Source organism: Juglans regia, chromosome 13 (assembly GCF_001411555.2).
Source record: "Juglans regia cultivar Chandler chromosome 13, Walnut 2.0, whole genome shotgun sequence".
Classification (NCBI taxonomy): domain Eukaryota; kingdom Viridiplantae; phylum Streptophyta; class Magnoliopsida; order Fagales; family Juglandaceae; genus Juglans; species Juglans regia.
In genome coordinates, this window is record NC_049913.1 from 13,822,724 (window position 1) to 13,837,635 (window position 14,912).

The window sequence follows — 14,912 nt, forward strand, 5'->3', positions numbered from 1 at the left end:
ATAAATGAAATGTTTAGGTAGATGGTCAGCTGGTTTTAATACCAAGTAAAATCAGTAAAAAAAGCTATACAACAATGAACAACAACAACAACAATAAAAGCTCATTCTTTCTCCTAATACCAAGTAAAAAAATTCTCCCTGGTCACTATTCCTGTAAAAAATACAGACCGTTGCTCACTATTGCATCTTAACTGTTGTTATAATATGACAAGATGGAGAAGATGGAAAGTGATATAAATTAGCTAGGCATGAGATCCACATATAGAATGATTCTATATTCAAAACTCTAAGAACTGCTGGGGGACAGTGATATTAGCTAGCAAGACTTTGTTTCTCAAACTCAATATCCATGCAGTAGTAGTCAAGATGAGAACCAAATAAATATACATACGTACGTACATATATATATATATATATATGCCAATTAATGAAGAAGTCAAGATTCGATGATAGATTTGGCTGAATAATTACTTGAGACAATGGAAGACTTTAAAAATATGTACAAAGACTAGACTAATGTAGTATATATATATTATATATGCGGACTACAATTTTCTCTCTACTCGAAGATAGATCATGCATGCATGCAACATGGGAAGTTGCAACGATAACGGAAATCATATAATTATTTTAATTATAATAAATAATCGAGTTATTCTCATTTTAAGTTGATATATAGAGCAAATAATTTATTTTAAATTTTAAAATTTATTATTTAAATTATATTATATTATATAAATATTTTAAAGATGTGTTCCAATGCGAGTTTGAAAGTTGTCACCGATACAAGTGATTCATTATTAAGCCAATGAAATGGTGAAACATGACATTATTTTAGTTTGTATTGTATTGTGTTGGACCGAATAAAATTCATAAACCGTGATCATTGACCAACGAAAACGCTGCCCGCCCCTTCTCCTAATCTGCTGATGACAACTGACGACGTTTGAACCGTCCAAAAAAGGCAGCTGGTGCAACACGTGTCGATCTCTTCTTCATGATTTTGACTCGGCGGAGCCACCGGAGACACTATTAATAATATCATTTGACGAAATTATTTATAAAAAACTGAACATTTGCATTTGCATTTTGATTTATATTTCCATTTCATTTCGCAGCCTTTTTTTTCTTTTATTATTATTTTTTTTTTTTTTTACTCTTTTGCATTTTGCTTCCTTCCTTCATTTCCCTCTTCTTTTTTCTCATTCACATAAATATGATTTTGATTTAATTTCTGCATTTGTTTTGTCTCGGTCTCCCAACAGAGAGAAACACTGAAGAAACACAGCTCAGAGAGCGAGGAATGCTCGAGAGGTCGTACCCCGACCGATCGCCAGAAACGCTTCTTTTCTTCCTCCGCCTGCGAGTTTCGTTTCGAAACCCTAATCCTATCATTTCTCGGATCGCTTTTTCGATGAATTGTGGTTTATACTGAATTCAGAAAACTCGGAGATCGACTTGGCCGGTTTTCTTTTCGCGGCTTTCGATCCTTGAAATCGGCGATCTTGGCGGTGTGGATCTGAAAGGGAACAGATAGAGAGAGGCTTAAACGATGCCCTCGAACGCGGATCTGGACCGTCAGATCGAGCATCTGATGGAGTGCAAGCCATTGCCGGAGGCGGAGGTGAAGATGCTCTGCGATCAGGCGAGGGCGATTCTGGTAGAGGAGTGGAACGTGCAGCCGGTGAAGTGCCCAGTGACGGTGTGCGGTGATATCCACGGCCAATTCTACGATCTCATTGAGCTGTTTCGGATAGGAGGGAATGCACCCGATACCAATTACCTCTTTATGGGGGATTATGTAGGTGAGTGGCAATAGATGTTCTGCCCCCCCTCCCCTCCATTTTCTCAATTCTGCCCTGATGTGTTTGATATGGGGGTTTTGTGGTGCTTGTTGAGTCATAAATTACTGAAGAAGAAATGCCTTACCTCTGTTTGTGGTTAAATATGTATTGCTCAGATGTAGAATGTAATACGGTGGCTGTTGTTATGTTTAAAGTGCGTGTTTGATCTGTGAGGATTCAATTTCTATGTTAAATTTCGTATTTCATGCTCAATTTCAATTAATTGAAAGGACTAAACAAAATTATAGTTGAAAATTTTGTACAAAGAAATAGTAAAAAAAAAAACTTCCTCTTTGTAGTGAGATATGGATTTTAATCCTTACCTTTTTTTTTTTATTCTTTTATGTAAAGCTTGATTAAATGAAAAATTGCATGCAAGATACTACTGCAGTTTGGTAAGCGCTCAAGGCTTCCCGGTGGCCATCTGCTGGCAACATTTTAAGATTGAGATGTATTGTATCTGAGATCCGTGCAATCTCGATGAGGATGTCTAAGCATATTTTGTTTTTGATAAGTAATAATATTATATATATATATATATATCAATAGGAGTAACCAAGTACACTGGACATATACAAGAAAACACCTATCCCATACAAAAAAGCCTCTAATGACCCAAAAATCTCATGAAACCTACCCAAAATGTAACAAGCCTGAATTGGAATGTAACACACCTCCCCAACCCCAACCCCTAGTTTCCATAAAACTAATCCTCTACTCAAACATCCCACTACGAGATCGTCTTCACAATGCCTTCCCTTTATTCTTCCCTCGACTTGAGTTACCTCCCTTAGCATCGTAGTTGATTGCACATGAAAGACGTTTTAACTCCCTACTTTTCTTGAAATGTGATTTGGTTTCAAGTGCGTGACTCGCCTCAATCACAATGAGTAGAGCTTTAAATTGGTATTCATATTCTCCTTGATCTCCATATGAAAGCCCCAAGATTTGCTGAAATCCGTTAACTTTATTCAAAACTCAATCCAATGTGAACCCGCTATATCGTTTAACGGAGGAATAGAACCCAAGAGAACGACATTATCCCTAGCCACATTACCCAACTGCACTCCCAATTCTAAACCTTCCCCCACATGAGGCACCAACGACAAACCGCTAGTGTCCATTGTTTATGTCACCATTACAGGTTCCTCCCCTCCATCAACATTACTTGACTTTGCACCAACCCCCGATGATCCTTATCGTGTCACTTTGTCTAACCATATTGTTCCCTTCGTAGCACAGGTAGGGCAAGCATTACCTTCTGTAAACCCGTTTGCATCTTCCAAAAGAGGTTTGATTGTTTCTTCCAAAGTACTCGAGACCCTAGAGGGTCCCCGTCTTCAACTAAGGATGAACCCCGGACAAAAGTACCAACCCCATCTGCATCTGGTGCCTAAGGCCCTACAGCTCCCTCAGGAGGCATAGTGACACTGGCATGGACAAAGATGCCAGCGTCCAACAACCCTACTTGTGACGGCGTTAAAACATCATTTGCTGGCACACTTGATGCGTAAGCATATTTAACAGGTTATGCTTGGGAATTAATTATGTGGCCAATATATGGCGTGAAGAGCCTGCATGCCTTGGCTAAGAATTTTTGCGGTCAAATCTGTTGGCAAAAGAGAAAAAATAACTATACCAGGGCTTCTACTTGTCTTATTTTGCGTATATATGCTGCGCACCACAAATTAGCAATATGGTTTAGGTCTAATATGTAATGGCATACATGTTTTATCTAGAGAACGAGGGAGTGACTTTAATTTATATTGGTTGTGGTTGCTAGAATTGTAGAGCAATATTTTGTTCTTTTTTAAAAAATAAAATATATTGGTTCTATATCTTATATAGGTATATCGATTATTTTCTAAAGAAAATATATATTGGTGCTTATAAAACATGTAGGTGATGTGTGTATATTGGCTCTTATAAAGGCAGATATTCGAGGCTTAGTCCTTTATCACCACACTTATCCCTTCAGTTGGCTCATCATTTCCTTGGAAATGTTTGAAAAATAAGGTGCTCTCGAGGGTAACTTTCTTTTGTTTGGGAGGCCACCTTAGGGAAGATCGTGATGACAGATAGTTTTAGAAAGAGGCAGATTGTAATAACATATTGGTGTTCAATATGCAAGCAAAATGGGGATATCATCGATCATCTTCAACTACATTGTGATCTGGCTAGAGAACTATGGGCAGCAACGTTCAGCCTTTTATGGATTGATTGGATCATCATCAATTGAACTTTTTGGCATGCTGGCAGAGCCCTTGTGGAAGTCATAGAAATTCAGAATTTTGGAGGATGGTCTCCTTGTGCGTGATGTGATGCATTTAGTAAGAACGCAATGTTCAAACTTTTGAAGATTGTGAGAGGACAATATCAAAGTTAAAAACCATTGTATTCAGTACCCCCTTATGTTTGGATGATTGCTCACACCTGCTCCCACTTCGCTTGCTTTCTAGAATAAAAAAATCTTGCTCTCTTTTGTACTAGTTGGATGTATCCTTTTGAATACTTGGGCCTCGTTTGTTTTCGTAGATGAGTTGAGATAGAAGTTCAAAGTTGAATAAAATATTATTAGAATATATTTTTTTAATATTATTTTTGTTTTGGGATTTGAAAATGTTGAATTGGAATTTGAGAAAGTTGTAATGATTAGATGAGATGAGATGAGAATGGTTGTGAAAACAAATGAGGCCTTAATGTATATTAGGGTTGTGCCTCTCTGCCCTTGTAGAGGATTTTGTAATAGAAGGAGAACTTTCTGTCTTACTGGAAAGCCAGTCCTGTTTTATTAGAAGTAACATGAGTGGTTGTCAGCTTGGGAGGTGAATGTTTGTGATGTTTATGAGATGTCAAACTTCATTTCAAATAAATGATGTTTTTTCAGTTGGGGGTGTTGCAAGATATAGGGGGAAGGATGAAGAGGACAATGTCAATGTTGAGATGTCAGGCTGGATTGTGCTATTCATGTGATAAGTTTTTTTGTTATCAAGGAAAAGGATGGTATCATTGTTGAGATAATTGGTTGAATTGTGCTCCACCCTCTTTTTAGTCTTTTACAAATGTTGGTATCAATTTGTGGTTCTGTTTAGTATATAACAAAAAAGGCTATTGCCTTCTTTATTAGTGAACACTCTATTATGTTATGTGAGTTACTGGTTTCCTTAGGTGGTTGAAATTTTACATTTACGAGTATACTGGCCTTTCTTATCTTCTCGGTTACATCTATGCAGATCGTGGGTACTACTCGGTAGAGACTGTCACACTTTTGGTTGCTCTGAAAGTTCGATATAGAGATAGGATCACAATTCTTCGAGGGAATCATGAGAGCCGGCAAATAACTCAAGTGTAAGACCTTTTCTTGTTGTTCTCAGTCTGTGATTGATAATTAGATAAACTAAATTGTATACTGGTCAGAGCACAAGAGATGTGCATATATCTTGGTCATGGATGCCAGCATCTGTCACCGTCTACTAAATGTGAGATGAGAATCATATTTTCATCCAGTTATGCTTGACCTTTCAGATATGATATACGACTCCCCTTGCAACACTCTGAAAAAAAAAAATCAAAATAAAAATAAAAAAATTTGGGTGTGGGGGGGTTGATGATCTTTCTCCCCCTAAATAGGGTATGCATTTGTTGGGTTTTTTATTGTGACGTGGTGATTCATGGTATCAGTTGTTAGATGCAAAATAGTTTAATGTCAAGCCAGAATGTAATACTATATGCAATTAACCCATTTGAAGTTGCTGAAGATAAGGAAGTTGTTTGATGTCACTCGTCAAAAAAGATGGAGTTGTTTCACCTGGTTTGCCTTGTGCAATAGAAACTTTGTCCGTAAAGAGTGATGTTGTTAACCTTAATGGTGCTGCATGGATAACTGAAAAATGTAAGGGTAAAAGACGTGGATTTATGTACTTTATGATGACATATACGTTATGATGACCTGGATTTAGCAAAAATAAATGTACTTTATGATGGCATGTGGCTGGACAAATTATTTGGGATAGATGAAGAGTGAGTTTTTAAACACTGAACCTCCACTAGCTTCGATAAGGCTTTTTTGACTCTCTCTCTCTCATGCATCTGCACACAAACACACACTGCAGTGGATTTTGTAGAAGTCTGCCTCATCTTTATTCATTTCTTCCCCCCCGCCCCCCTCTTCAGGTATGGCTTTTATGACGAATGCTTGAGAAAATACGGAAATGCCAATGTGTGGAAGTACTTTACTGACTTATTTGATTATCTACCCCTCACGGCCCTTATTGAGAGTCAGGTTTGATTTAGATATGTTGCTGATCACCACTTCATTAATTTCATAACAGCTTCTGACTTAACATTATTGTTGTAGGTCTTCTGTTTGCATGGAGGTCTTTCACCATCTTTGGATACGTTAGATAATATTCGAGCCTTGGACCGTATACAAGAGGTATGTGCATCATTGCATGTCTTACATTTTTCATGGAAGACACCTATAAAAAACATTTTTCATGGAAGACACGTGTGATATTTTCTAGTGTTTATTTGTGTTGGATTACATTTTGCAAAAATGTTAAGATCGGGGCATCATTATGTCAGAAGTCTGATCTCTTTGTCAACTCTGGGAAGTTTTTGATGTGTTTCTTGTTTAGTTGGTTTTCAGCTATTGTACTTAATGGAGGGGCTGTCCATGAGTTTTTGTCCTCGTTTTTCTAGTATTAGAATGTATTTAGGCGTTTCTTTTGTATACATCCTGTGTACATGGGCTTCACCTATTGCATTTGATGAATAAAATTTTTACTTATAAAAAAAAGTATAGCGCATTATATTGATTGAATGGTATTACTGTTTGATTTTTTTTTTTTGAGGCTTACCCATTTGAATTTTTGTCAATAATGTTCTAGCAATGTATGTCAAAATGACTCCAATTAAATTCTCCTCATTTGCTGCCCATGGTAATCATATCGTGCATGCATGGCAGTTACTGCAAATTTGTAAACTTATATTTCTGACATTTTATTTTGCATTTTTTATGCGCTTCATAACGCCCTTGTCTGTCTGTCCACAAGCAGGTTCCACACGAAGGACCAATGTGTGATCTCTTGTGGTCTGATCCAGACGACCGCTGTGGATGGGGAATATCTCCACGTGGTGCTGGTTATACATTTGGACAGGATATAGCTGCTCAGTTCAATCATACCAATGGGCTGACACTCATTTCAAGAGCCCACCAGCTAGTAATGGAAGGGTACAACTGGTGTCAGGTGTGTGAAGCCGACGGGAATGAAATACTGGGGGGATTACATTTTTCTTTCCCAAACTACCACTCATTTTGTGATATGACTTCCAATTATCAAAGATGCCAGTCTCTTAGTTTAAAACATAGGTTGCAATGTGTCTACTGATAAAAAAAATAAAAATAAAAAAAATACATTAGTTTCAATGTATACTCTTGTTACAATAATGATCAGTAAAATGGACAAAATGTAAGGAATGTTTGAAATTGGGGGTTAAGTGACAAATTTGGAAGTCATATTGCAAAAGGAATGGAAGGTATAATTTTTCTCATCTTTTATCCACTGTACATTTGTTCACTTTTGTGTCAATTTGTTTTTATAGGAAAAGAACGTGGTGACTGTATTTAGTGCTCCAAACTATTGTTACCGTTGTGGGAATATGGCTGCAATACTCGAGATAGGGGAGAATATGGACCAGAATTTTCTGCAGTTTGATCCAGCCCCTCGGCAAATTGAGCCAGACACCACACGCAAGACTCCTGATTATTTTTTGTAATTTTATAATTTCTGCCTGCTGCTTGTAATCCCTGTTTTCTGCTCTGTGTTATTGTAGATGTGTTTTCTTTTAAAAAGAGGAGTTCTGTTGTTTAAGTTGAGGGTTATCGTCAACATGATTCTTTTTGTTTCAAGTTTGTGCTGCTACTGCTGCTTTATTGATTTTCTCAAGAAACTCATAGGAGAACTGACAGAAGCCACCGGTGGCCTGTTTTCTTGTATATTTTCCGAGGAGGAAGCGGCAATAACATCGTGTATTTGTTGTGTAATTTTGCGAGATTAAGTTAGACAAGCAGATTTTTTAAAACGTTCGGAGTTCCCAACGTGCTATTAAAAAAAAAAATGTTAAAAGAGTTTCCAACGGGGGAATTAAGCTGCATAAAATGGTAACAAATGTGCAAAAGTAGAACGAGTTGTAGGCAGAAGGTTCCGCTGCATTTGCTCCAACTTCAAAACGTTCGACTCTAAATTTGCGCTGACGATGGCGCAATATAATGATGGGGCGCAAGTGATTCAGTTCATAAAGGCCCCCTCGCTTTATGCCCTTTCAAAGCCTTTCTTTATGAGTTAAATGCGTTTGAATGTTGAGTTAAGTTTTCTATAAATAGTAATAAATTGAAATGATGAAATGAATTCTATGTTACTTACCTAAGATAAGTTTAGATATATTTATAAGTTAAAAAATGTTGTGTCATGTATATAAAAAGGTGTTAAGTTAAAAAATATTGTGAATTCTACGTGTAAAGAAATTTTAAGTTGAAATGAATTTAATGATTTAAAAGTTTGATGTTTGAATGTTAGAAAAAGTTTAAATCTGAACCTAACACAATCTTGGAAAATACGGAAAGAAAGATATCGAAGGAAAAGAAGAGAGGAAAAAAATGGAAAAATGCAAACCATGTAAAAGCCGAGGTGGTGAAAGGGACGAAGAAGAGGATGATGGTGATCACAACTGAGCCAGAGACCCAGAACGTTGAAATTCATCTCGCGTTCGAGATGCAAAGATTAATGGTACTTTATGTTTTCAGGCAAAACATCCTTCATGTTAGTCGCCATGTGGACCTATCGAAATAGAGTTTTATACATTGTAATTAGGCCAATCTCTTAATATTTATTCTCTGCAAAGTCATAAGTTGTGGCACCACTACAAGGTTGCTCTTCCTGCCATTGCCACTGTTGATTATGATGAAAAAGATCTAGGTTTGATAATAATACCATTTCAATCTCATCTCATCTCATCTCATATTATCATTATAATTTTTATAAATTTTTAAATAAAATATAATAAACAATTCAATTTTTTAAAATTCTAAAATAATAATAATATTAAAAAAAATATTTTAATAATATTTTATTCAACTTTTAATTTTAATTTAAAATCTCTCATCTCATTTCACTATTCAGATCCCACCAATTCACTATTCAGATCCCACCTAACGTCTTGCAAATGGGGTGAGCGGGGTAGTTAATCGTGGGTTTTGGGACGAATCGATACAAAACTGGGACAGACTTTGTCCTGTTCTTCAATGTTGTCGTTAGAGCATCAGCATCTGGATGCGTACAGGCTGACTATAGCATCCCATTTCTTAAATTTTAGTAAAATTTTTTAACTTTTTGATAAAAACACCTCTCCATCCGGCAGGAAAAAGTTTTTGGATGTGTACGGTAACTCTCTAAATATGAAAGCCACTATTCATCCTTAAATAATTTTCTACAAATATTTTATTCTAACTAATAAAACAAATTCTACTTTGAATCATCTACAATTTCTCTTATGTTCATATTTGTTACAGTTGAAATTTGAAAAAAATATCACTATTGAGATTATCCTTTTCTTAAAAATAAAAAAAAAATTAACCATTTGTGAAAATATGATTTTTTTTTTTTTAAATATTATTGTTACGAAAGCATTGATTTTAAAAATATTATCGTTTAGAGAGATAAGTAATTTAAAAAAACCGTTACAAATAAAAAAATTGAAAACACGGGTACAACAAATAATTAAATAATTATGAAAATGTGAAAAAACAAAAAGTTAAAAAATTTTCTTCCTCTGTTTCCCCAAAAGACCAAAAAATGAGTATTTAAAGATGTACAAATAAATGAGTAGAAAAAATAATAGAGACAATAGATTAAGATGATTTTAATATAATTAAGAAATAATAATAATAGGAAGTAGGATATAGGAGGTTTTAGTAAGATGAGTAAAATTTAGGAAAAAATTTAGGGAAATATGATTTTTAGCTAAAATTGAAAAAAAAAAAATTGTTCATCCAGATGTAAATGCTCTATATATATAATCTGCTAAATGAATTAAACATCTACTAAATTTTCACTCGATATTTCAAACATCTACTAAATGAATTAAAACTTATTGTTTTCTCTCTCTTAGTTATTATATAAACACATTATGAAAGTATCTCATCTCATCTCATCATTATAATTTTTTCAAACTTACAAACAAAATACAATAAACAATTCAACTTTTTCAAATTCTAAAAAAAAAAATATTAAAACATAACATTCTAATAATATTTTATTAAACTTTCAACTTTGAACTCACTATCCAAACCAAACTAACTCATTGTGCAATCTCAGGCAAGGCCTCGATTATGCAATCTCATCATATATGTAAGCAATGTTTGATTTTTTAAACATGTTGCTTGCCAAGAGGGATAGATTTTGGAGTTGACACGATCTATACATGTGAATCTTAAGGCTTTTTCTTTCCCAAGGAAAGGGAAGTGGGTCACGAGGAGTGGTCACGGTTTCATGCTTTGTTGGCATAAAAAAATGTCTTCATAGCTAAGAGAAGGGTTACAATAGAGAAAGGTTATTAGTATTTTGGAACCGAGCTCCAACACAGCAAGATGCATTGAGGTTGATTGAATTGGGTGCTCATGAGTACTAAATTGGAGTCGTATTGAAAACCCAACAGGAAAGCTTTCGACACACCTTTCACCATGCCACCCAATTCTTTTGAGAAGGATATCTCCACCCCAACTTTGTACAGACGAAAGATATAAACCTCCAATTATTGAAAAGTCACCCACCGAGAGGGAGACTCCAACCATAAGATCAGGATATAAAGATATTGGATTTGGATATATAAAGTTTGGATCTAAACCTGAGGCTAGAGTTCTACCGTATTTATTCTGTTGGGGAGCCATGTGAACCGAAGGTATTGAGGTTGATGGTGTAGCATAGGTGTGTGGTAAAGTGAGAAAGGTAAGAGAGGAGAAAAATGAGGTGGTGGGTGGAGGGAGATGGAAAGAGATGATGAAGAAGATAAGGGAGATGAAGAGGAAAGTGACTGTGAGAGAGAGAGTTTCTCTTTATGAAGAGACGAAAACTTATAAAATCTTGAGGCTTTACTCGATATTTGGACAGTAGTTTCCGACTTATTGGGCAGAGACCAATCCTCACATATCCTCACTTCTTGCATACACATTTAGGAGAATAACATAATATGATGCGCCAATAAAAAAAAAATCATAATAATGATATCAATGATGCATTCTTTCTACATTCAAAAAAAATGATGCATTCTTTCTTTTGTCCGAAATCTAATGCTAACATGTTGAAGAGAATCACCCAGATTTAAACAAGTCATGTAGTAAATATTTATACAGATATATGCACCCTTCTTTTTATTCTATATATATATATATATATATATATATATATGTATATTAATTTGCACCGGTTTACAGGCCTTCTATATTTATCCTTCCCAAAAATACAAGAATTTCATTATGCCATGTAATCCGAAATTCCCTACAAATCTTACACCTATGGTGAGCCAGAATCTCGAACCTCCCAAGGCCCATTCCTCAGGTAGAAAAGAATGTAATCAATTCAAGAAAAATTAATCAGCATCGACACACTTGGAGACCATAAAAACACAAGATGATATCTCTCTTAGGGTTAGCATAAAAAAACACACTTGGGTAGAAAATAATGAAAACTTGGCTTAATTATTTCTAAAATCAATAGCCTACGTTACTTAGTGACAGTTAAGAATTGGCTACGTACCAAAGGTATCTGAATTAAAACCTAGAGTTGGTCTGGATCCTCCCTCCTCCAAAACTTGTCATGGCAGCAGTCCGCTTTCTTCTGAAGTATACAACTGAACTGCTAATGAGCAATAAACACAACACGATTCCCTGTCCATAATGGTAGAGTATATATAGCCATTAACACAGACATGTAATCAGGTTCTTCGTTTTTTTACAATGCAGGAAAAACACAATGTTTTTCATCACCAATGTTTTTATCCATCCATTAATATATTGAAGTGCACCACTTAGAAAGTTAACTGGTTCTCAGGAGAGACACGGATATCTTGTCAGAGAGAGAAAGAGAGAAACTTTCATATTTCTATAGGTTTGCTTTTTGATAATCAATACTCTTTGGTTAAGCAACTTAATGTGATCACAACAAACAGAGAAAAGAAAAATATACTGAAAGTTCAAAGTGAAGAAACATAATAGAAATCAAAGACAACAAAAGCCAGGAAAAAAAAATCAATGCTGAAAATGAAAAAATAAATCTTTTAGTTGATAATTTTCTGAACCATTCATGAATGTGACAGCAAATGTTAATTTGTGGTGGAATATAGTAGGGATGTTCCTACGTCTCTATAAGGATTATAAGTGCACATTCCGGCTGAAATTAAAGGATTGAAACTAGCCAGAACCAAATAGACCCACAGCACAAAAGATCTGATTGATTACATGCAAATAGGACACCCTTTAACATGTATCAATTTTGTTCTTTATTTTTGCCAAAGTAATCAAGTGTATGAACTAATCACATACTATGATCAAAGAGGGGAACCAGAAGACAACGACACATACCTCGAACCCAAGAACTGATAACTTCTCTTCGCTAACAGGTACTGTACAGCTTCTATAAGTAATATAAGCTTGCGGTCCACTCTTTACTGCTGATGGGTCATCCAGTAATCTCCTAAATCTCATTGAACTAGTAAGTTCTCCGGCATCAGGCAATACTCCATCTAATTTTGGATCGTTGTCAGAGGTTTCCAGAGTAGATCGGCTGTTATGAGAACTTTTAACATTTGTGTCCTTCGAATTATCTTTAATTTCTAAGCACTTAAAAGGAATACGATAACCAGTCTCGCTGCATCGATATTTTTCATCATTCTACAAAGAACAAAATAAAAGAAAGGTGAATGCTAACGCATTTCATAAAGGTCAATGGAGTGACATGCAAAACACACAAATGGGATATGGCCTGAAAATTTCCTCTTGAATGCAGCCTTTAGTTACATCTTATGAAAAAAAATTATAACAGATGGGTCAGAATAAGATAAAGTCGACGAAAAAAAATATTGTGCTCCATAGAAGGAATCCAGGGCACTTTAGTACACATGCCTGCCTATAGTATGTTCATTCTCCACATCCTGATGGAAATTTTTTTTTTTATTGGCACCGGGTGTCCAGAACAACGTCCCGACTAATCCCGGGGGTGCACAGGCCCTCGGCAAGGAATTTCCAGCAAGTGCACATTGGGTAATTAAAGGGGAAAATCCCCTAGTCCGATGGCCCCTAGAGATTGTTTGCACTCAAAGGGATTTGAACCTTAGACCTAGGGAGAGCATACCCCTAAGCTCAAAGCCTTTACCACTTGAGCCAACTCCTAGGGGGTTCCTGATGGCAATTGAATTAAGGAAGGGTATAGAGGATTCACAAGGACTCCTTTTGGTTTTATTTTATTTTTTTTGGGGAGGGGGAAGGGACACGCTGGGGGCGCTGGGGTGAAATGTAACATATGCATATTGTTAACCTTACATGACCTGATTCCTACTAAAGTTGGTGGTATGGGTCTAGGATTGATTGTTATGAGGAAATTACCAAGGGTACAGTTTGCCAAATGATTTCACATTCAATACACCAATAGAAAGCATTAACACAACTCGAAAAGGTCAGCAACATCGAGAAGTGTCTCAAATACTTCCATAAAATAAATCCCCCGAGTAAATTCAGATGCGCCCCCGAAACTGGGTATTACTTAAAATTCGGGAAAATGTAAGACCATCAGGTCACATAACGCCGTAATTCACCGAGAATTTTAACAGCACGTAATCAAAAACAGTATCTGTAACTCGAAAGCATTTAAAGTAGATCAAGTCACAATCATACGCACGCATAAACCAATTAATTGCTATAATTGTATTTCCAAATAAACTGAGAAAAAAAAATAAAACTAAAATAAAAATAAAACCTTTTCAGAGTAGAGACAGGGAACGCAGAGACCGGAAGGATCGCAATTATAGGCAGCGTTACTTCCACGAGGGGTTTCTCTGAAACTCAGCAGAACTCTGCGGTCAATCCCTTTCTGAGTTCCGCCACTTCCACCAATCCTGCCGGAAAATCAGATTACAAATTCCATTAAGAAATATTTTCAAAATTGCACTAGATCGGATTTATTACATATATAGTGTATAGGAGAGTGGGTGTGTGCAAAATTATATAAAAAAGATTACGTTGGAAACCCTAGGGTTTGAACAGCGATAGAAAGGAAGAAGACGAGTAGTGGTGAATTTGGAAACATTCTATTTTTCTTGCTGCTTCTTGCTTTCTTTCTGCTTCTGCTGGGCTTTACAGTTTACTGCTCAGTTTGGTTCCCTCTCGATCTATATCATTTTATTATTATAATTTTTATAAATTTTATATAAAATATAATAAATAATTTAATTTTTTTAAATTTTAAAATAATAATAATATTAAATAATATTTTATTTAATTCTTAACTTTTATTTCAATTCATCTCATTTTAATTCACTATTCTAACCTAACTAATTTTCTAAATTTTTAATTCTAAAATATGATTCGGACATTAAATTAAAATGAGATGACTTAAAATAAAAATTAAAAATTAAATAAAATATTATTAAAATTTATTTTTTAATATTATTATTATTTTAAAATTTAAAAAATTAAATTATTTATTATATTTTATATAAAAATTTAATAAAATTATAAGAATGAGATAAAACACTAATTGATATTAAGTACAAGTTCTAAATTTACAAGTCTTTTATAATTTTTTTTGTAAAATATGAATCTCATTAAAAAAAGTGAGTTTTTTACATATTTTTATTATAGAGTCTATTTTTTTATAAAAAAATTGTGCGAAACTTGTAATTCGAAACTTGTATATATTATTTCACTTTTTCTTTTTCTTTTTCTTTCCCAAAATTTTCTCAAAAGTTTTATTTGTTGTACTCAATTGTTCAATATTACATGTTTGACCTATGTTCTTC

At 34.9% G+C, this 14,912-nt stretch overlaps 2 protein-coding genes across 3 annotated transcripts; one reads left to right on the forward strand and one right to left on the reverse strand.

The window, feature by feature from the left end:
• The first annotated feature begins 1,163 nt into the window (after positions 1 to 1,163).
• LOC108985002 (serine/threonine-protein phosphatase PP2A catalytic subunit-like) lies at positions 1,164 to 7,928 on the forward strand. The gene is made up of 6 exons (XM_035684549.1): positions 1,164 to 1,805; positions 5,078 to 5,192; positions 6,018 to 6,126; positions 6,202 to 6,279; positions 6,902 to 7,093; positions 7,449 to 7,928. The coding sequence occupies exons 1-6, from the start codon at positions 1,553 to 1,555 to the stop codon at positions 7,620 to 7,622; spliced, it is 921 nt and encodes a 306-aa protein (XP_035540442.1). The 5' UTR covers positions 1,164 to 1,552; the 3' UTR covers positions 7,623 to 7,928.
• Positions 7,929 to 11,226: 3,298 nt separating this feature from the next.
• LOC109019561 lies at positions 11,227 to 14,252 on the reverse strand. 2 transcript variants are annotated; one of them, XM_019001871.2, is made up of 5 exons: positions 14,133 to 14,252; positions 13,871 to 14,009; positions 12,481 to 12,789; positions 11,657 to 11,787; positions 11,227 to 11,453 (listed from the first exon to the last, which is right to left on the reverse strand). In XM_019001871.2, exons 1-4 carry the CDS (start codon positions 14,198 to 14,200, stop codon positions 11,671 to 11,673), a joined length of 633 nt encoding a protein of 210 aa, XP_018857416.1. In that variant the 5' UTR covers positions 14,201 to 14,252; the 3' UTR covers positions 11,227 to 11,453; positions 11,657 to 11,670. The 2 variants fall into 2 exon arrangements, with proteins under 2 accessions (XP_018857416.1, XP_018857414.1); XM_019001869.2 differs by having other exon boundaries at positions 11,231 to 11,787.
• Between the last annotated feature and the right edge of the window lie 660 nt (positions 14,253 to 14,912).